At 44.3% G+C, this 21,080-nt stretch overlaps 1 protein-coding gene across 5 annotated transcripts in view; it reads left to right on the top strand.

Moving 5' to 3' along the window:
• FAM135A (family with sequence similarity 135 member A) overlaps positions 1 to 21,080 on the top strand; it is a 171,100-nt gene that overhangs the window by 144,746 nt on the left and 5,274 nt on the right. For all 5 annotated transcript variants that reach the window (XM_074991080.1, XM_074991081.1, XM_074991078.1 and 2 more), the window contains 2 exons: positions 10,721 to 10,872; positions 13,557 to 13,667. In XM_074991080.1, the coding sequence (XP_074847181.1) occupies positions 10,721 to 10,872; positions 13,557 to 13,667 (263 nt within the window). The remainder of the gene's footprint in view (positions 1 to 10,720; positions 10,873 to 13,556; positions 13,668 to 21,080) is intronic.

Below are 21,080 nucleotides of genomic sequence, written 5' to 3'. Positions count from 1 at the left end.
CACCAGGCACGAGCCATTCTTTATGGCACTGTATTCGTTCCTGGTACCGGACCAACTTCCACAAGGCAGACCACCTACGATGACCCTGTTTAGCATGCCCTACCACACAGCACAAGGTCAACAGGAGTCTATGTAAGCCCCAGGTCCCATGGCACCGCCCTGGTCATTTTTGTCAGAATCAGTTTCAGAGTCCAACTCATATTACTCTAGCTCAGCTCAGAGCAGGAGCATGAGGACGTCACACCTCAGCAGGCGCAGGCACCTGAGTTGTCACCCTGCGGAAGAGGATTGGCAGGCATCCTCCCAAGGCACACCCACGTGGCCTTTTTGGACCCCATGGGCAGCCATGATACACAGGGGCAGGCTGTGGGACTCCCACCTAGGCACCCAGCACTCCCTGGGTGCCACGGGCAATGCCTTTGGCATCACTGGGAGCACCTCTGCTGGAATAGTCACAGGCTGACTGCATTGGAGGGCCTTTGGTAAGCTTGGCACTGACATCAGCACTTTGACAGATGGCACCAATCCAACTCTGAGCACTGTCCATGCAGGCACCAGGACCTATGGCAGTGGCGGGCTTGATGCTGTCCCAGTTGTCAAGTTACCCCGATGTGCCCCTAAGACAGTCTGCCTTATTCTTGGGCACTCTACCCCAGGTGCCAAGTATGGCACCGCAGCCCCCCAGCGCCAGGGAACTCAAACAGGGGAATCAGGCTTATTGCTCTTGCCGGTAGGCCTGAAAGGGATGGGTGCATCATCCTCGTCCTCCCCAGACGAGGCCTTGGCTGGGTCCTCTATGTCCCCAGTCATGGAGGATGGTAGAGTGAATCAGCAGTTGCTACACAGGGTAGCCCAGGGCCTGGGCATACAAACAGAGGAAGTCAGGGATGAAACAGACCCAGTGACAGATATCCTTTCGGCATTGGGGCCCACAAGGGTAGCGCTGCCCGTTATTAAAACAATTGCCTGTACGGCAAAGACAGTGAGGCAGACCCCGGCCTCCGCCCTACCCACAGCCAGAAGGAACGAGCGTCAGCACTTTGTTCCTGCACAGGGCAATGAACACCTATTCACCCACCCTCTCCCTGACTCCCTTGTTGTCGATGCGGCAAATCACAGGGAAAGACATGGGTTACCTACTGGGGGTCCACAACTCCATAGTGAACTATCTCAGCAGGTCATTTATGGATCACAAGTGGTTGTTACACCCGGACATGCTGTATTTAATTATCCAGAAGTGGGGGCACCCCAAGTAGACTTACTCGCCTCCCATCTCAGTGCGAAGTGCCAGACATTCTACTTGTACCAGACTCAGAGCCTGGGCTCCTGGGCAGATGCGTTCAGCATTCATTGGTGAGGCCCTCTGCTTTACGTCTTCCCTCCAGTTCCACTCATCCACTGGACCCTACTCAAAATTCGGTCAGACTGGGCATCAGTTATCCTTGTGGCCCTAGCGCTGGCTCGGCAGCACTGGTACTTAACCTTCCTGGAGCTGTCTGTCTGCAACCCAGTGGCACTCCCATTATGCCAGGACCTGGTGATGCAGGAGGAGGGGAGACTGCCGCATCCCAACCTTCAAGTGCTACACCTCACAGCTTGGAAGCCCCATGGCTGAAAGCAGCGGAGCTCTTGTGCTCAGAACCTGTGGGAGACATGCTGTTGAACAGCAGGAAGCCCTCGACAAGGACAACATATGTAGCCAAATGGAAGAGATTTTCTATCTGGGCAGCTCAAAAGTGATTATCCCTGGTATAGACTCTCATACCCGTTATTCTGAACTACTTGTTGTTATTGCTGTCTTCTCTCAAGGTGCACTTAGTGGCTATCTTGTCTTTTCACCCTGAGCCAGGTCTGTCTTCGGTCTTCTCAGACCCTGTGGTAAAAAGGTTTATGAAGGGCATGGAAAAGGTCAGACCACAGGTGTGACCCCCTCTACGGGTGTGGGACCTCAGTCTGGTCTTGTCAAGACTCATGGGAGGGCCCCTATTGAACCCCTTCCTTCCTGTTCCCTCCTATTTCTTAGTTACAAAACAGCATTCTTGGTGGCGATTACTTTGGCCAGGAGAGCGTCAGAACTAGGGGCTCTGATGGTGGACCTGCTCTACACAGTATTAAATAAGAGCAAGGTCAGGTTGAGATCCCATCCAGAGTTCCTGCTGAAATTGATCTCCCCCTTTCATATTAACCAGGACATTTCCCTACTGGTCTTTTACCTGAAACCTCATGCCTCCCCTAGGGAGCAGAGTTTACATAGTTTAAAGGTTTGAAGGGTGCTGGCCTTCGATATGGACAGGGCCAAACCCTTTAGGAAGTCCCAGCAGCAATTTGTGATGGTGGCAGACAGGGTGAAGGGCCTCCCAATGGCCTGCATTAAGGAATGCTGTAAGTGGATGGGGGTCCTCCCCTCCAGCGATCAGAGCTCACTCTACCAGAGCACAAGCTTCCTCAGCAGCATATTTGGCCTAGGTTCCTATCCAGGACATCTGCAGGGCGGCCCCTGGTCCTCCATACACATGTTTATAGCCCATTACATGTTGACGCAGCACGCATGAGAAGACACTGCGATGGACAGGGCTGTCCTGCCCTCTTTCCGGGGCTACGACCCCACCTCCTAGACATTGGCTTGCATTCACCCAAATTGGAATGCACATCAGCAATCACAGAATCATGGGGCTGGAAGGGACCTCAGGAGGATTCAAACAGGATCAACTCCCACTAAGTCATCACATCCAGGACCTTGTCCAGCCGGGACTTAAAAACCTCAAGGGATGGAGAATCCACCATGTCTCTAGGTAATGCATTCCAATGGTTCACCACCCTCCTGGTGAAGTAGTTTTTCCTAATATCTAACGTACACCTCTCCCTCTTCAACTTCAGACCATTACTCCTTGTTCTGCCATCTGACACCACTGAGAACAGTTTCTCACCCTCCTCTTTAGAGCTCCCCTTCAGGAAGTTGAAGTCTGCTATTAAATCACCCCTAAGTCTTCTCTTCTGTAAGTTAAACAAACCCAAATCCCTCAGCCTATCCTCATAGGTCTTGTGCGCCAGCCTCTTAAATCATTTTTGTTACCCTCTGCTGAACCTGCTCCAGCAAATCCACATCCTTTTTATACTAGGGGGCCCAAAACTGGACACAATATTCCAGATGTGGCCTCACCAGTGCCGAACAGAGGGGAACAACCACTTCTCTAGATCTGCTCGCAGTGCTTCTCCTAATGCACCCTGGTATGCTGTTAGCCTTCTTGGCTACAAGAGCACACTGTTTACTCATATCCAGCCTTTCATCCATCATAACCCCTAGGTCCCTTTCCATTGTACTGCTGCTGAGCCAGTCGGTTCCTAGCCTGTAACAATGCTTGGGATTCTTCCGCTCCAGGTGCAGGACTCTACACTTCTCCTTATTGAACTGCATCAGATTTCTTTTGGCCCAGTCCTCCAATTTATCCAGGTCACTCTGGATTCTCTCTCTACCCTCCAATGTATCTACCTCTCCGCCTAGTTTTGTGTCATCTGCAAACTGGCTGAGGGTGCAATCCAGTCCCTCATCCAGGTCATTAATAAAGATGTCGAACAGCACTGACCCCAGGACCAAGCCTTGCAGCACTCCGCTTGAAACCAGTCACCATCCAGATATTGAGCCACTGACCACTACCTGTTGGGCACAACCCTCAATCCAGCTTGAAGAAGAAAAGACAGTTACCTGTTCTGTAACTGGTGTTCTTCGAGACGTGTTGCTCATGTCCATTCCAAAACCCTCCCACCTTCCCCACTGTCAGAACAGCCGACAAGAAGGAACTGAGTGAGGGGGCGGGTTGGGCGGTGTATGTATTGGTTGCCATGCAGGTGCCACTCCAGGGGGCACCGCACCAACTCTATGGCTACTGGTTAGGGCAAAAAAGCTTCTGGAAACTGGGTATGGACTTGGAAGGGACATGAGCAACACATCTCAAAGAACACCAGTTACAGAACAGGTAGCTGTCTTTGTTGTACCTACCCTCACCCACTTTCACTGAGATGGGGGAAGAGGGTGCAGACTCAGGGCCGAGGGTTTTGAGTTCAGGAGAGGTGTGAGGGACGCAAGTTCTGGGAGGTTGTTTGGGTGCAGGAGGAGACTCCATGTGAGGCAGAGTATATGGGTGCAGAAAGGAGAGGAGAAAGGAGTACAGGTTTGGCTCTGGGGTGGAGGGCAGAGATAGGGCAGGGGAGCAGGATGGATTATGGGGGCTTCAGGCTGGGGCTGATAATTGAGGTGCAGTATGAGAGGTGTGGGGTGCTGGCACTGGGAAGGTGAATCAGGGCTGGGACAAGGATGCAGAAGGGAGTGCAAAGTGCAGCCCCCTGCTAGGAAGTAGTTACTTTAGCTGGCAGCACAGCAGGGCTCAGACAGGCTGCCTGCCTGCCATACCCCCGTGTCCCTCCCAGAAGCGGCTGGCTGTAGGCTCATCTCTGTGTTCTCCTTGGCGGAGCAGGAAAGCATCTCTCTGCAAACATTCTGCCTCCCTAGCACTGGGAGCTGTGGGAGAAGGCAGCTTGCAGAGACACACTGTCTTCCTTCCTGCAAGGGGAGCATACAGACAAGCCAGCAGCCACCCACTTCTGGGAGCAGCATGGGGCCACAGCAGACACAGTCTGTCTCAGCACTGCTGTGCTGCTGTACTTTAATGGCCCAGAGCTCATGATCAACTGGCTGAGGCTCTAGGATTGAGCAGTCAATAGCAATCGATTGGTTGGTGACTACTGACCTAGATGCATGCCATGCCACGCCACGAATCCTTCTTAACACACAATACTCCTGGAGGCACCAGTTGCCAGGTCTATATTTAAAGTGTCATGGTTTGCACTTGAAAGAAGTCATGCTCTTTATTTTAAGCTCATCATGCAGACCTCTGAACTATTGTTTTTGGCTCTCCAAAAACTCAGTAAGACATTGCTTCCTTGGTTACATTTGGGGCACGTTTTCAAGTACTTCACAATAGTAACAGCGCACTAATATTTTTTAATGAAACCTGAGAGAAAACAGCTCAATCAGTCCTCACTCCATGCTTTGGGAAATGCTGCTCCTCTGGCCTTTTCAAAGATCCTTTCCGCTCAGCAATACGACTTTTGAGGAGACTGAAGGAAACCAGAGCAGCCCAATTTCTAGAGGGGTTTAATTCTGCCATTAGGTGAAGACGACTTCCTTCAGGTATTGTACATCAGGAATGTCTTGCTTACAGCCAAAAAATTTCATTTCCAGGTTCTCTAGGATGCCTTCATCCTCTAGAAGTTAGCAGTTTTGATCTCTCAGTAGACAGCCCATTTGCAGTCCATGAACATGCCATTCCTCTTTCGCATCTTCTGCATTTCACAAACAGGAAGTGATCTGTCTCCATCCACTTTCTGGATCAGATGTCAGTTTCTTCTGTGTCAAACTATTTTTTCATTTGTTTTCACAAAACCTATAGCACCCTTGGGCAGACTGTACTGTATAACACCATGCATCAGAAGAACCTTGAGTAACTGTTTAGAAGCACCCAAAACCTTTCAGATGCTTATGTACCTGTTCATTCTTTTAGGAAAATCTGTTCAGAAAGAGTGCAAGTGATTAAAACTTGGTATCCAGGTCTATTGTGAGCAGATAAGAGTTCCAACACCAGAAATACCTTAAGTTGCTTATCTACCAAGCTAGCAAACAACTCCATGACTTGTCATGTACCTGCCTCTGAAGTTAGCTGTCTTTCAGTATTTAATTCACTTATTTAACCAGGACTATTTTGTACTTTAGAACTATTTGAGTACCTGAACAGATAGACTCCAACTACATGCTCATTTCAAGATAGCTCTGCTTCAATTTGTGTTTAGTTAATTATTCAATTTTCATTCTCTAGCGTGCTTCTTCCTGTTAATGTCTGGCTATGAATGTTTCTGGAAACAACTGAATGGGAAAGAAAGGAAAAATATATATTAACCCAGTAATTAGAGTTCTCTGAATACAGTGCTAGTGCAAATTGACACCTAACCTTCATTCTTCCTCACTTCTCTTGGGTCGTTTCTACACATGCTGTTTCTACACACTTGCAGAGAAAGTGGCGTGCTAATAAACGGCCCGAAATATGCTAATAAGGCACGGATGCAAGTCCCCCGTGCCTCATTAGCATAAGGTCACATAATTTGGAGTCCAGAAGACGCTCTTCCGTACTCCAAAACAACGTGTAGAAGCGCGGGCCCGGGGGGGTGGTCTTCCAGAAGGAAGTCCTCCTTCCGGAGGCCCCTTCTTCACCAAAATTTTGGGGAAGATGGGGCCTTCGGAAGGAGGACTTCCTTCCAGAAGACCCCCCCCCCCCCCCCGCAAGGGCCGCACTTCTACATGTTGTTTTGGAGTCCAGAAGAGTGTCTTCCAGACTCCAAATCATGCGACCCTATGCTAATGAGGCATGGGGAATTTGCATCCGTGCCTTATTAGCATATTTCAGGCCATATAATGCAGAAACAGCCTTGGAGTTTGAGATGGTTTAGATAAAAGAAATAACAGCTCCGGACACTTACAGTAACAGGCCCTTTAGAACTGAACTTACTGCCCAATCCTTATGCACTTAGTAAATTATTTTAGAATTGTTTCCAGAAGCACAAGGCATGGCTTGCAATACCTACAAAGAGAGATTTGCACAATCAATTATATGAGAGAGAATAGCAGACTTTAGTTTCATAATTGCTAAAAGTCCTTTCCAGCCCTACATTTTTACAATTCCATTATTGTTCAGTTAATATATCTGACATCAAATGTCTTGAGGGCAGGAACAGTGAAGTGCTATCCACTGACACAATATTTTAAAAGGGTACCTTTTGGAAGGCAATGCTGTGTTGAATGATGTAGTATTAGTAGGTCAAAATCTACATTACAAAACCTTACCAGAAATAATGCTTCTGTAGTGCAGTATGCTTGGCACTGACTTACATAAGGACTCCCAGCACTCCTATGCTCAAGTTAGACAAATTTACTGTTCTTAACTTTAGTCTTGTATAATTTCATCCTTGTGAAGAAAGCTGGATAGGCATCTCTGAAGGCTGTTGCTTGTTCCTATAGAGATCTGATGCATCATGAACCATAGTAGTACAACTTTAGTATGGCCACACTGTACTACCAGATTAAAATACCAGTATAGCTTCTCAAACTGATGGAATATACCTGAAGTGTGAGAGGCTAACTTATTGTCCATTGTCATTTAATTCTTCACTTATCTCCTGCCACTGCTTTCAAGGATGCCAGTTGTTGTATTTTTTTAATATAGACGTACATTGTCCGTGTTTGGGCTGACATTTCACAGACTCATAGAACACTAAAACTGGAAGAGACCTCAAGAGGTCATCAAGTCTGGTTCTCTTCCCCCACAGCAGCACCAAGCACCATCTGTACCGTCCCTGTTATTAACTATCTACAATGATGGAGATTCTACAACCACCCTAGGCCATTTACTCTATTAATTAACCACCCTTTGATTTGATTTCATTCACACACAAGTTGCCAAAAACAATAGCTTGGCAGCAAACTTTATTACCAATCTGGGATGGAGTTTGAATGGTGATCAATAAAATGGAAGGTTGTATATGTTATTAACACTACTCATGAGGAACAAAAGCATATTGAATGAAGACAGTTTAGTAATCAACTAATGTATGTGCTTTTTTTCTCTAAACACAGACAAATAGAGCAAGGCAATATTAAACCAATTGATTTTGAAATGTTGGATGTCTACAGTGAACTGTTTAGAGATATGTAAAACAGAATAGTGAATTAATGGAAAGGTGTAGCTCCAGGTTAGTTAATATACTCTAATAGTCCGTGACTGAGGCAGTAAGATTGGTACAGGCCTCGCGGAAGGCATGGAGTTTGTGATGTCCCTCCCCGGCTCTTTTCAACCATGTAACTTTAATGCTTTTTTGCTGAGGTAGAAGAATTTCTGCAGGAACTGAGGATCACAGTGGATCAGAAATTGACTGGGTTAACAAAGTGATGCAGTGTCAAAAAAGGATAGTATCATTCTGGGGTGCAGTAAGAAGAGTGACATATGTAATACATGGGAGGTAGCTGTCCTACTCAACTTGGCACTAGTGAGGCCTTAGCTGAAGTCCGTATCCAAGTCTGGGCTCCACACTTCAGAAAAGATGTAGACAAAGAGGAGAGATCCCATGGGAAAGTAATAAAAATCAAAATCTTGGCTTATGAGGAAAGGTTTTTTTAAAAAATGGGTATTTTTAGTCATGAGAAAAGAAGGCTGAGAGAGGACCAAGGTCTACAGATAAATTAAGGACTATTCTAAAGAGAATGGTGATCAACCATTCTCCATGTCCACTTAAGGAAAGATAAGAAGTAAGGGTATTAATTTGCAGCAGGCAAGATTTAGGTTAGACATTAACAAGGAATTTAATTTTTTCTGCTTTTGGAGCAACACATCTGTACCCTTGCCGCCCTGGCCCTGGGGCCGGAGGAGTTCTGTACCCTACCAATTATTGGTAAGCCCAGTCCTATGCTTTCCCCACTTTGTGAATTCCATGGACCTTAGGAAATCTTCCAAACTATATTTAAGCTCTGGAATATGTTTTCATTGAAGGTCATGAAATCCCCATCACGGGAAGTTTTAAAAAAAACAGATTGGACAAATACCTGTCTGGTATGATCTGGGTTTACTTAGTCTTGCCACAGTGCTAAGAGGCTGGACTCGATGACCTCTTGAGGACCCGTCCAGCCCCATGATTCTATGCGAGTCTATGATTTATGTCTTCTCAAGGTCCCTTCCAACTTTACATTTCTGTGGCTATGTCTACACTAGCCAAAAACTTCGAAATGGCCATTTGCATGGCCATTTCGAAGTTTACTAATGAAGCGCTGAAATACATATTCAGCGCCTCATTAGCATGTGGGCAGCCGCAGCACTTCGAAATTGACGCAGCTCACCATTTGCATGGCCATTTCGAAGTTTTTGGTTAGTGTAAACATGGCCTGTGACTCTCTAGATCAGTATCTGGCACAAGTGGGCCATGATCTTGGTTGAAATCTGTAGCACTTACTATAACTATGGATTAAAAGGCAAAAACAAAACAAACATGTTAATGCAGAGTTAAGTTTGTTTGGTAATCTGAATTGAGAAAAACTCAAAACTTCTGAAAACCAGGAAGAGTACAGTTAAGGTTGCCTGTGCACTCTTAACTCTGTTTTTTCTCAGCAAAGCCCCAATATACCTGTTAATGCACAAACCTCTCCTCTGCCAACACACGGTTGAAACACACAGGTTCTTCACCTTCTTTTACTACCCATTCACTCCACCTAGAGGATACTAACACTACTAAAGGACCTAAAAAGGGCGGGGGGCGGGGGGGCAAAGGGCAGTCCATGTCATCTTCTCTTTGATCCTTTGGAGCTGACAGTAGTCCATAGGAAATTTTTGCATACACTCGAGGTGCAATCAAAATGCTGGAGGCAGTAATTAGTAAAGATGTGCTTGTGATCTGATGCCACATGCAGATTACTTTGAAGCCTGTGACCCAGCTGTGATGATGATATGCGCTCTGTGTTTTGTACCCTCTCCTGTTTTGCAAGAAAAGGAATGAGCTTGTTGTGTGCCTTCAGGATGCAGTATGCATCATTTAAATTCAGAATTATGCAAGTCATCAGGTCATAGGGCTTTTATTACATCAGATGTCATCAGCGTTGATGTGGAAAATGAAAGTATTCTAGTGTTTCAGCAATGGTTAAAAGACAGCATAGGGTGAGACGGTACCTTGTCAGTAAATGTAAGGGAATTATAAAAGGCTGTGAGGCAGTTCTTAAATTGTATTATTTGTTCTCTCTGGAGAATTGGCTAAGTGTGTGAGTATATGCCAGCTGAACCTCATAGCACCCAGGGCTAGGGTGAGTATGTGCATATTAAGGCATTGCTTCAAGAAGGTAGAGGAAGGATGACACAGACAACTTTATTTTTCCCATTTCTTTTTCAGTACTGTTAATTTTAATCCTTTTAAAAGGAATTTAAGAGCTTATATATTTTGGCAAATCTAGGATTAGCAGAGTAAAAGTATATATATTAACAGGCCATATTGGGACGTTGCTGATAGGGGACCAAGTTAAGGTTACATGGATATCCCTAACTATGCATTGCTTGGTTTTCAGAAATTTGTTCAACTTTGTTTTGAAAAAGGATGACATGCTACCAAATAACCTTAGTGCTGTGTTAATGTAGTATTTTGCATTGAATTGACAGGCTTTTTTTAAACAGGAAAAGATAAGTTGGCAGAAAGAGTTAATAGTCATTGAGTTGTCAAGAGGCAGTTGCACATGTCCCTCAATTTGCATAGTAAGCCAAATCAACCAACAGTAAACAATTGTCATGGCATGGTTTACTCCTTGCTGTGCTGAAAATGTCTATAACAATAAACTTAAAAAAATGGTGGATGTTGTAACTGAAATAGGTTTTTCATATGATAAATTCTAAGGTGCTTACAGAAGACTTCTCTCTAACCAACTTGGGCAGTTTGAAAATATTGACTCTTTTAGTAATTTTGTTTTTGTTTTGTTTTTTAACTTGATGTTATAATGTCTGTGGGGACAGAATAATGGATTTTCCATTTATTTATTTGTTTACTCCTTAAAACATTTATAAAGGCATAAAATTTCACTCAGGAAAAATTAAATAAAAAGTACTTCCATAAACTGTCACTTTATGCTGCTTTTCTTTTTAAATAGTTTTATTGGACATTCATTGGGCAATTTAATAATCCGTTCAGTGCTTACAAGACCTCGGTTTAAATATTACCTCAACAAACTTCACACCTTCCTATCTCTCTCTGGACCACATCTCGGTACTCTCTACAACAGCAGTGCTCTTGTTAATACAGGTAAAAGTTTCAATGTTATTTTCAGTGGTATGAATTCAGGATAAATTTTTTCAAGAGAAAATGAGTAGGCATTTCTTGCCTTTGAAATGTTAATAGAACGCACTTCCAGGGCCTACAGTTTTGTATATTCTTTTGGATTAGGAAAAATCAGACATTCTCACACTCTCCTTTTAAGAACAAAGGGAGAAGGAAGCAAATTTAAAACATTATTGGAAAAAAAGACCACAATTGTAAGAGCACACCCATCTGTTTGAACCATTTTTATGTTGAAGTATTTTTCAAGTTATAACTTTCTAAGATTAATTTGATAAATAGATAGCTATGATATATTTCAACAAATCTTCAACAAAAACAAATACTGTAAACAGGTAGATGCATCCATTCACCGTACAAAAACAACCTGTGATCCTCATTGTCATAAAAATTAACCAACATGTTCAAATATTGAATATGAAATGCACTCAACAAACTACTTGTAAGTTTGGTTCCTGCCTCAAAAACCGTAAATTAGAAATGGAAAAGACCCAGAGAAAGGCAGCAAAAAATGATTAAGCCTATGACCAGTTTTCATATGAGAAAAGACTAAAAAGATTAGGTCTGTTCATCTTAGAAAAGAAATGAATAAGAGGGGATGTGACAAAAGCAATAAAATCAAGCATGGGGTAGAAAATCAATGAGGAAGTGTTGTTTACCCTTGTACATAACATAAGGACCGATGGAGAGGTCACCCTATGAAACGAACAGGCAGCAACTATAAAACGAAAGGAAGCACTTCACACAACACCCCACAAAATTTGTGGAAATTGTTGCCTTGGCATGTTGTGAAGGTCAAAAATATAACAGGGTTCAAAAAAGAATCCATAGAGACTTGATCCATCAATAGCTGTTATTGAAGAGGCTCAGGTATGCAACCCCATGCTCTCTGTGTCCCTAAGCCTCTGACTGTCAGATGCTGGGACTGGACAAAGGGATGAATCTCTTGATGATCTCCCTGTTCTGCTCATTCCCTTTCAGGTGTCTGGTATTGGCCACAGTCAGAAGACAGGATACTAGGCTACATGTTCAATTGATCTCACCCACTATTGCCATTCTTGTGTTTTGAACACCCTAGAGACCAAATAAATAAGGAAAATATTTTATCTCTGTGTGTCAGTTTCCTGAATCGAAAAGAAGATTAAAGTTGTCCTGAATTATTTTGCTTAAATCTAATTTGTGGGGATTGTGAAGGTATCAGGGAAATTCAGTGGGCTTTTGAAACATGGCAATTATAGCATATAGCTCTCAATGCATGTTGTGTGAGGGAAAGAAAATTACATACTAAGCATGAACGACCTATTTGCTTTTTGAATGTTCATTATTTCAGATTATCAGAGATGTGAATATTTGAGTATTTTCATAGTCAGCAGTGAGTGGTTGGCTTTAGTCATCTTAGTAATAAGCTTAGAGTTTTCTAGGTATCACACAGAAAATGTTTTTACTCTCTGAAGAGTTGGATCACTTGTGGTTCAGCACTTCTCCAAATAACTGTTTTCCTACAATAACTCTCCTTGTTTCTTGTATGTTTAATGGGTTATAAAACTTTGAGTTGATATTCCAGAAAATTCAAATAATTATGTCCTACAGCATTTTAACCCTGACTATGTCTAGTATTAAAACTTGGGGTATTAGCTATATATTTACCACTTCAGAATGCACGGTACAGGTTGAACCTCTCTCATTCAGCACCCTCAGGACCTGTCTGGTGCCGAAAGACAGAGTTTGCCAGACAATAGAGGTCAATATTGTCTAGCACATTACCAATGCTTCCACTGTTTACTGGGCTCTTCGAAGACGTTTAGGGGTAAATTACAGCTAAATAACAGCACAAAATACTGAGAGCCAAGACTGGTGGCTGTAAACAAACTTTGTGGCCACGGGAGACTTGGCCACATCATGTTAAGTGATCATCTGGCTAACTAAAGTAATGCTGGATTACAGATGTTGCTGAACAAGAGAGTTCTGGATTAGAGAGGTTCAGCCTGTAGTTTTTTTGTCTTCCATTTCATAGCAATAATGGGGGCTTGTAAGAATTTCTAAAAAGTCATTTTTAACCAGATGGCTTTACTCATAAACTGGGCAAAAGAGGTGCTGACCAACACCCAGGAAGGTGTAGTAATGAGATTTCTTTTTCATTCCTTTCCCCAGGCCACACAATGCCTTCCCTTTCTTTTCTATCTGTCTTCCATGAATCTTGACCTCTGTGTTTTTAAACAGTTATTTGTTGTCGTGAGATGTGACATCTGAATCTCTTTTATATTTTGGATAGGTTATATATGTCAGCATCAAAACATTAGAAATATTATTTAAAAATTTTGAGAGTATGTATGTTATCTCATGGTTAATATTTAAAGACAAGCCTTGTTTTATTTTTTGGAGGGGAGGTGAGGGGGTGAAAGAATTTTTTCCCTAGCCCAAACGATATTAACTTTGTTTCAGCTACGGACGGTATTCATTTTTTATTAAATACATATATAGTAAATGATGGCTGAGAGAACTATAGAAGGATTGTGGGCTTGATAATGCAAACAAAAATAAAATATCAGGGAACGTAATATATGGACTTTGATTTTACACATCTAATTGCCATTTAGTGATTCTTATTTTACTGCTGAATGTAGTTACTTATGCTGTATGTAACCATACAGGCCTCTGGTTTATGCAGAAGTGGAAAAAATCGGGTTCTTTATTGCAGTTGACATGTCGAGATCATTCAGATCCACGACAAACCTTCTTGTACAAACTTAGTAAAAAAGCAGGTAAGCTTTCTTCATATTGTTAATCTTGTAGACAGTTGAATGCTGGATGCCAATACAAAGAAAAAATAGAAAATATTTTTTTCTTAGAAATTATTGCATGTTTTACCATTCTGTCAGCTCTATAGTCCATTATTTGTCTATACTACGTATAACCAGACACTGTGCTTGTAGTATGATAGGTAGATCATTGTGGAATTTTCTAATTAATGAACAAACTAGCCAACCTGCTATTTGGGCCTGATCTTGCATCAATCAAGTCAGTGATTTCAGAGAGAGCAAGACTGAGTGCATTATACAGTTGTGTAGGACCAAAAGCGGGGGTTAAGTCTCTTCATTTCTATAGCTATTTGATAATGTACATATAGTTTAAAACACTAAACTTCTGTTGTAATATTTTTAAGTGTCACTGATTACGTAGTTACTTTGTCAGGGAGGTGACTGACATAATAGAAACTTAGAACTTGTATCTCAATATTTTAATTAAAAACTTTCACTAGCCTGCTAGTTATCCCTATTTTATCATACATGTACTTTTCCCCCACTCCATTTATTTGTGATATGCATTAAATTAATCATTAAGAATAAGTTTAGATGATGTCCGGGATGTTAATAGTTGAGTCCAGTCACCGTTAAGCATTCTGATACAGAATATGAATAGAGGTTCACAGGTACAATGGGATATCAGGTAGACAATGTTGAATGTGTATGCCAGGCAGGCATGCACTGAAGTGAGGAGCTTGTGGTGAGGGTAGTACTTTGTAAAGCAGGTCTCCAACCTTTTTAAGCACAAGATTACTTTCTGAATTTTTAAGTGGAATCCAGGACCTACCTCAATCCCAAATACCCTTGCCCCACCTCCTTCTCCGAGGCCCCGCCCTGCTTACTCTTCGCCCAGTCCTCACTAACTTTCATTAGGCTGGGGGTCGGAGTTCAGGGCGCTGCAAGCTCTGGTCTTGGACTCAGGAGTTCAGAGTATGGGAGGGGCTCCTGGCTGAGCCTGGGGCCAGGGGTTGGGATGAGGAAGGAGTTCAAGGTGCAAGCTTTGGGAGGGAGTTTGTGTGCAGGAGGAGCTCCGGGCTGGGGCAGGGGATCAAAACGTGGGGGTGGGTTCAGGATGCAGGTTCTGCCTGGGCATTGCTTACCTAAGGTGGCCACCATATGGTGGTGCAGAGGGACTAAGGAAGGCTTGTCCTGGCCTTGTGCCATTCCAAAGGTGGCCAGCATGTCCAGCAGCAACTCCTGGCGATCAGGGCCAGGTGGCTCTGCACACTGCACCCATCCCATACACAGGCACCGCCCCCATACCTCCTAGTAGCCATGGTTCCCCGTTCCCAGCCAATGCGAGCAGCAGGAGTGGTGTCTGCAGCAAGGGCAGCATGTGGCGATCCACTGTCCCACCTCCCTAGGTGCTTCAGGGGTGTGCCAGCAGCTTCCAGGAGTAGTGCAGAAACTGGGCAGGGGGAGTTTGCCTTAATCCCACTGCACTGCCAGACTGGTAGAGGCCAGTCTCCCTATTTGGCTGTAGGAGGCTCCAGAAGATTGACCTCAATTCTAGGAGACTCCCAGTCAGTGTTCTGCACATGGATGGAAAAAATTACAATGAAATTTTGTTATATGCAGCAGGACTGAGGTAATGTGCAGGTGAGCACTACCAGCAGAAACTAAAAACATATATCTCTATATATCTAGATACATAGACATATATCGATATATATTAAAGGTACCAGACATAATTACTCCAGCCGTGACAGGTTAGGCATTTTTGAACTCACTACTCCAAAGAATTAAATTTAAGCATAAGGGAGAAATACAAATTATAGATGAGTCAAAAACCTAAGATAACACACTTTCAACGAAGTAACACCACAAGCTTGGGTTGGGTTGGGAAATGAGTGCAAAAGTGTGTGTTTTTGTGAATGACAGAGATACACAGCGTGTGAGCGACAGATTCTCAATGCCTTTTTAAGTTTGCTGAATGTGTTCAGATATAGGAGCAGCTGCCAACAAGCTCTCTCCATCTTGAGCCCTGTTGTGTCCTCCTCTCTGTGGAGGTAGGGTATGGGAAGGGTTGAGAAGTGATACAAGAGACCCTCTTCTGTGCTTCCCACCACCCTGCACAGCAAGCAGGGGGCTCTGAGGAGGAAGGGCAGCTCCAAGGCAGAGGGCAGGAGCAGCATGGTAGTGCAGGGGTTGGGGCGGTGGAGAATCTGAAGTGCCGGCACTTGATAACCACCTGGCCAAACCAGTCAGGATCACTTGTCAGAGACTCCTATCTATTGTTCGGTGTCCACTGCTGTAGAGAGAGAATTGGAGGTGCTTCTCCGTGAAGGTAATCACATGTGATGTCATAATTTCCCCTGGCAGTTGTCCCCAGGGACTTGGTAGGGAGCAAATGAAAGAAACCACATAGGAAGGAGGATGTCCTGCCCAACTGTTTCCCTCCCTGAAGATAACTTCATCTTTGAGTGCTTGCTCACGTCCACTGCAGGTTAGATGTGTGTGCTTGCACACGCACCAGCGCCAGAAGCTTTTCCTTCAGTGGTATCTGTACAGCACTGGCTCTGGCACCATCTGGACTGATCAGACTCTGTGCTTTGAGCACAGCAGCATCAGTGTGAAGTTTGCCACCAGCACTGATCTCCTAGCATCAGTCCTTGTCTCCATTGCCTGCTAAGAAGCAGAGGAGGCACATTGGTCACTCCCCAATATCCCATACAAGGAGAAATCCAGAGAGAAACTTAGCTTGTCTGTGGCAGCGAACCTTCTGTGGAGTTCAGCCAGACACCTGCATCACCAGCTGCGCTGTCGAGCCTTCCTAGAGACCTACTAGCCCTTCTAGACTCCAGGTATTGGCAGGGGGTTCCCAGCACCACGAGGTTCCATTCGCACTGAAGAACTTCCAGATGGCTAGACATGTTTTTGCCGGTGCTCACAATGTCCTGTCAAGGTATCTGTAGCCTCCTCTTCTCCTCTGCACTTACTGTGGAAGGTTACTTTTTCCTGTTGCTATCACTTCTCCAAGATTAGAGCCATTACATCAGAGCCCCCATCCACAATACATTAACAAGGATAATCACTTGCATTTACCTCCTGCTTTCCTGCCAAATGTGGTATCACAATTCCATGTTAACCAGGACATCTTCCTCATGATGTTCTGTTCAAAGCCTCACATGGTCAACAAGGAGAGGAATCTGCATACCCTAGACCAGGGGTCAGCAACCTTTCCGAGGCAGAGTGCCGAAATTTGACCTTTTGACCTCTGTGTCCTAGTGACACTGATACTTTTTAAAGTCCTAAGGGCTTGTCTACATGAGCTCCCTACTTCAAAGGGAGTGTGGTAAGTAAGGTGTCGGGAGATTATTAATGAAGTCCTGCCCTGCATATGCAGCACTTTATTAAGCTAATTCTCCTCCATGGCAACTTCAAAGTGTTAAACTTCAAAGTGCCGGCTCATGTGTAGCCAAGGCTAACCCGCTGGTACTTCAAAGTGCCTGCGCAACTTCAAAGTCCCTTTATTCCTCAAAATTTTGAAGAGTAAAGGGACTTTGAAGTTGCCGGGGCACTTCAAAGTACCAGCAGGTTAGCTGCAGCTGTACGCAAGCCGGCACTTCGAAGTTTAACACTTTGAAGTTGCCGCAGGAGAGAATTAGCTTAATATACTGCTGCATATGCACCACGGCACTTCATTAATAATGTCCCGACACCTTACTTACCACGCTCCCTTCGAAGTAGGGAGCTAGTGTAGACACAGCCTAATGGTCCTACTTACAATGGCTTCATTAATAAATGAATTAAGATACAGAGCTTTACCATTTAGGTGGTTGTTAGCATTAGCTGGTCTTTTGTTAATTCACAGGTGACAATGGCTCTGAGCAAGCTCCCGACTGCATGGGGGAGGAGGGGAAGGTCTGAGTTCCCACCTCGCATGCTGATGAAAATCGGCTTGCATGCAACTCTTGGCACACGTGCTAGAGGTTGCTGCTCCTGCTATAGCTTTCTACTTTGAGCATTCTAAGCCCTGTTGCAGATCAACTCAACTCTTTGTCATGCCTGCTGTGAGGATGAAAGGCCTTCCAGTGTCACCTTAGTCTTTGATCTTGGATTGCCACCTGCATATGTACATAGTGCAGTTTGTACCTCCAACTTTTCCCCATCCCATTGTACCAGAATTCAAGTGTTGTCACTGGTCTTCCTGGTACAAGTCCATATCCAGGACATGTACGGTGTTCCAATGTGATAGACACCTTTATGACCCATCACCCAGCAAAGACACTGACTTTGCAATCAATATATCCTATTTGCCTCTGGAGATAAGGCTTGTGAGTCACGAAACATGGAACAGATATGAGCAAGCATTACAAGACAAAAACAGTTACCGACCTCCATAACTCGTTCTTCAAGATGTGGAGCTGGTGTCCATTCCATGACTTGCCCTCCTGCCCCTCTGTTGGCATTATGGCAAGAAAGGTCTGAGAGGGTGAAGGTCCACCAGCACTCCTTATACTTGAACATAGGCATGCCACTCCAGAGGGCAACAAAACTGGTCCCCTGTGGATACTACTGAGGGAAAAACTTGTGGCACTGGTGCTTGTGGTGAGCACACACACCTAACGTGGAATGGACATAAGCAACACATCCTAAAAAACAATAGTTGTGAAGGACAGTTACCGTTTTTTCCAAGAAGAGGGATGCTCAGGAAATGGGTGTGCAAGAGCAAGAAACAAAAAGAAAAGTAGTGGCTGAGGTAGAAATTTGATCAGATCTATGTTTTTTTAGTAAATTCAGCTATTTTTTCATTGAGAAAGTGACTATCACAAAATAACTATGCTGCTGCTAAGGCACAATGTATTAGCATTTAAAGATGAACTGTAAGGAGCAAACCATTGGAAAAACTTGCTTAGGAGTGCAGAGAATTCCCCTTACTTGAAGTTTTTAAATCTAGAGTGGATGTCTTTCTAAATGACCTATTATAGCTTGAAAGGAAATTACGGGCTGGATTCGGCAATTATTGGGCAAGATTATGCAGCCCGTGATGTGCAGGTGGTCAGCCAAGATAATCATAATGACCTTCAGATATGTGAATTTATTTAAAACAAACATTTGTGCTCTTTGCTGCTTCTTTGGGAAGTATGATTTCACAGCATTATTTTCTGATTGTCATTTGCATTAGAAATATCAGGTATTCTTTTTTATTTCTGATAGAAGACCTAGGACATGTTATTTGGAGAGTCTGAATAGGAATGTCAAATGAGGCTCTGACCCGACTGGCAGCTGCCCTTCCTCTCAATTAAAAGGGAGCTAAAGAGAGAAGGTTAAGTTTTGGGGACCTCCAGAAATGCTTAAGACAGAGACTCCTTTACTACCCACATTTCAGGAAGGAAGCTGCAGCCCAGATAACAACTCTGTTCTAGGGCTGGCAGGGAGGGGTTCCTCTCCACCATCCCCAGCACCTTTGTCCTGGGTCTGAGAGGGAAGGTTCTGTTCCTGGCAGCTGTCCTTCCTGGGAATCAGTGCAGGAACCATTTCTTCTTCTCTGCTTATAGAAGTGCTTAATGTTGCTCTAAAGATACGATCTATGCAGGATTTTCACTTCTCTGATACAGGGGTGAGCAAAGTGGGAGTAGGCCCCCTCACCGGGCATGAAATTTTGTAAGCGGGGTTCAGCACTATTGGCTGATGGGTCTCAGGCTCATCCATCTCATTAAAAATGCTGAAATCTTTAACTAACTTTATTTTTGATGAAGGTTATTAAGGCAGACCCCTGCAGGGGCTACACCTCTTCAGTCACCGCTCTCATTCTTTGGGTAACGTCCCTCTAGTACTCTGTCCAGTTCACGTGTGCACGTGCCTTTGACTGGAGATTTATGGTAGGAATGCCCATTTAGTTCTGATATGTGTTTTATCTGTCCTTGGCTGGGTCTACACTTGCCGCCATCTTCGAAGGGGGCATGTTAATCAGGGTGATGGGAGACTACTAATGAAATGCTGTGGTGAATATGCAGCATTTCATCAGGCTAATTCTCCCCCAGGGCAACTATGAAGCCTCAAACTTCAAGTGCTGGCATGCATGTAGGTGTGAAATTTTGAGGAGTAAAGGCACTTGGAAGTAGTGGAGGCACTTCAAAGTGCCCTCGGCTACACGCAAGCTGGCACTTCAAAGTTTGACACTTCAAAGTTGTCGTCGTGGAGAATTTTCTTAATGATATGCTGCATATTCACTGCAGCACTTCATTAGTAATCTCCCATCACACTGATTACCATGCCCCCTTTGAAGGTGGGGGCAAGTGTAGACAAGTCCCTTGTGTTCCATACCAAGGAACAGCTGCACAGGTGAACCTCCTGCAGTTCCTTCTCAGTCAAATTCATCCTGAGAGTGCACTGAGCATGCTTTCATCCTTTGGATGTAAATAAACACTTTTTTCCTGTTTCATTATTTTGTTGGGGGAGGGGGTTTCCTCCTCCCTTTGTTCTTTTCCCACTTGAGGGCTGTGGCCATACTTGGCCAAAACTTCAAAATGGCCATACTAATGGCCAAATTGAAGAATACTAATGTGGTGCCGAATTGAATATTCAGCACCTCGTTAGCATCTGCACACTTCCAGCCGCAGCACTTCGAAAGCGCTGCTTTCAAATATGCACAGCTCGGCACAGCTACACAGGGGTCCTTTTTGAAAGGACCCCGCACATTTCAAAATCCCCTTATTCATCTCAGCTGAGAGGAATTCTTCACCATGGATCCAGCGCATGGCGAGGAGTTCCTGTCACCTGAGATGAATAAGGGGATTTCAAAACGTGCGGGGTCCTTTCAAAAAGGACCCCCGTGTAGCCGCGCAAAAGCAGTGCTTTTGAAGCGCCACGGCCGGAAGCGTGCAGATGCTAATGAGGTGCTGAATATTCAATTTGGGGCCTCATTAGTATTCTTCAGTTTGGTCATTAGCATGGCCATTTTGAAGTTTTGGCCAAGTGTGGCCACAGCTGTGGAGTTATTGTCAGTTCTGGGGCATGCTGGGATTTCCAGGCTTTAAGCAAAGCCTTTCCTGCTTGGAACCTATCTTGAACTGCTGCATCCAAGATCTCATACTCTGTAGCAAGTTTTATAGTTTTAGGATTTTTCTGCCTCTGCATATTTCCCCACTCCACCCCCTTTTTGAGCACTTTGGGATGTTTCTCTGGGATACCTCTGCTCTTTTGGGTTCAGATATATTCCTTGGGCATGTCTGTGCGTGCTTCTGGTGCATTTGATTTAAGGTATTTTGTGTCCAGCTTTAAGCTGCAGTGCATTTTACTCAACAGACACTTGTTTGGTGCCATGGCACTTTGTTCTTCTTTAAGCACAGATGGGAAACGTACAGACTGAGCCAGATCCAGCCCCCTGGCTTTACTTGGCTCCAGCCCATGGCAAGCCTTGCCCTC

The sequence above is a fragment of the Carettochelys insculpta genome, chromosome 3 (genome assembly GCF_033958435.1).
Source record: "Carettochelys insculpta isolate YL-2023 chromosome 3, ASM3395843v1, whole genome shotgun sequence".
NCBI lineage: Eukaryota > Metazoa > Chordata > Testudines > Carettochelyidae > Carettochelys > Carettochelys insculpta.
This window is presented reverse-complemented; position numbering and strand designations above follow the sequence as displayed.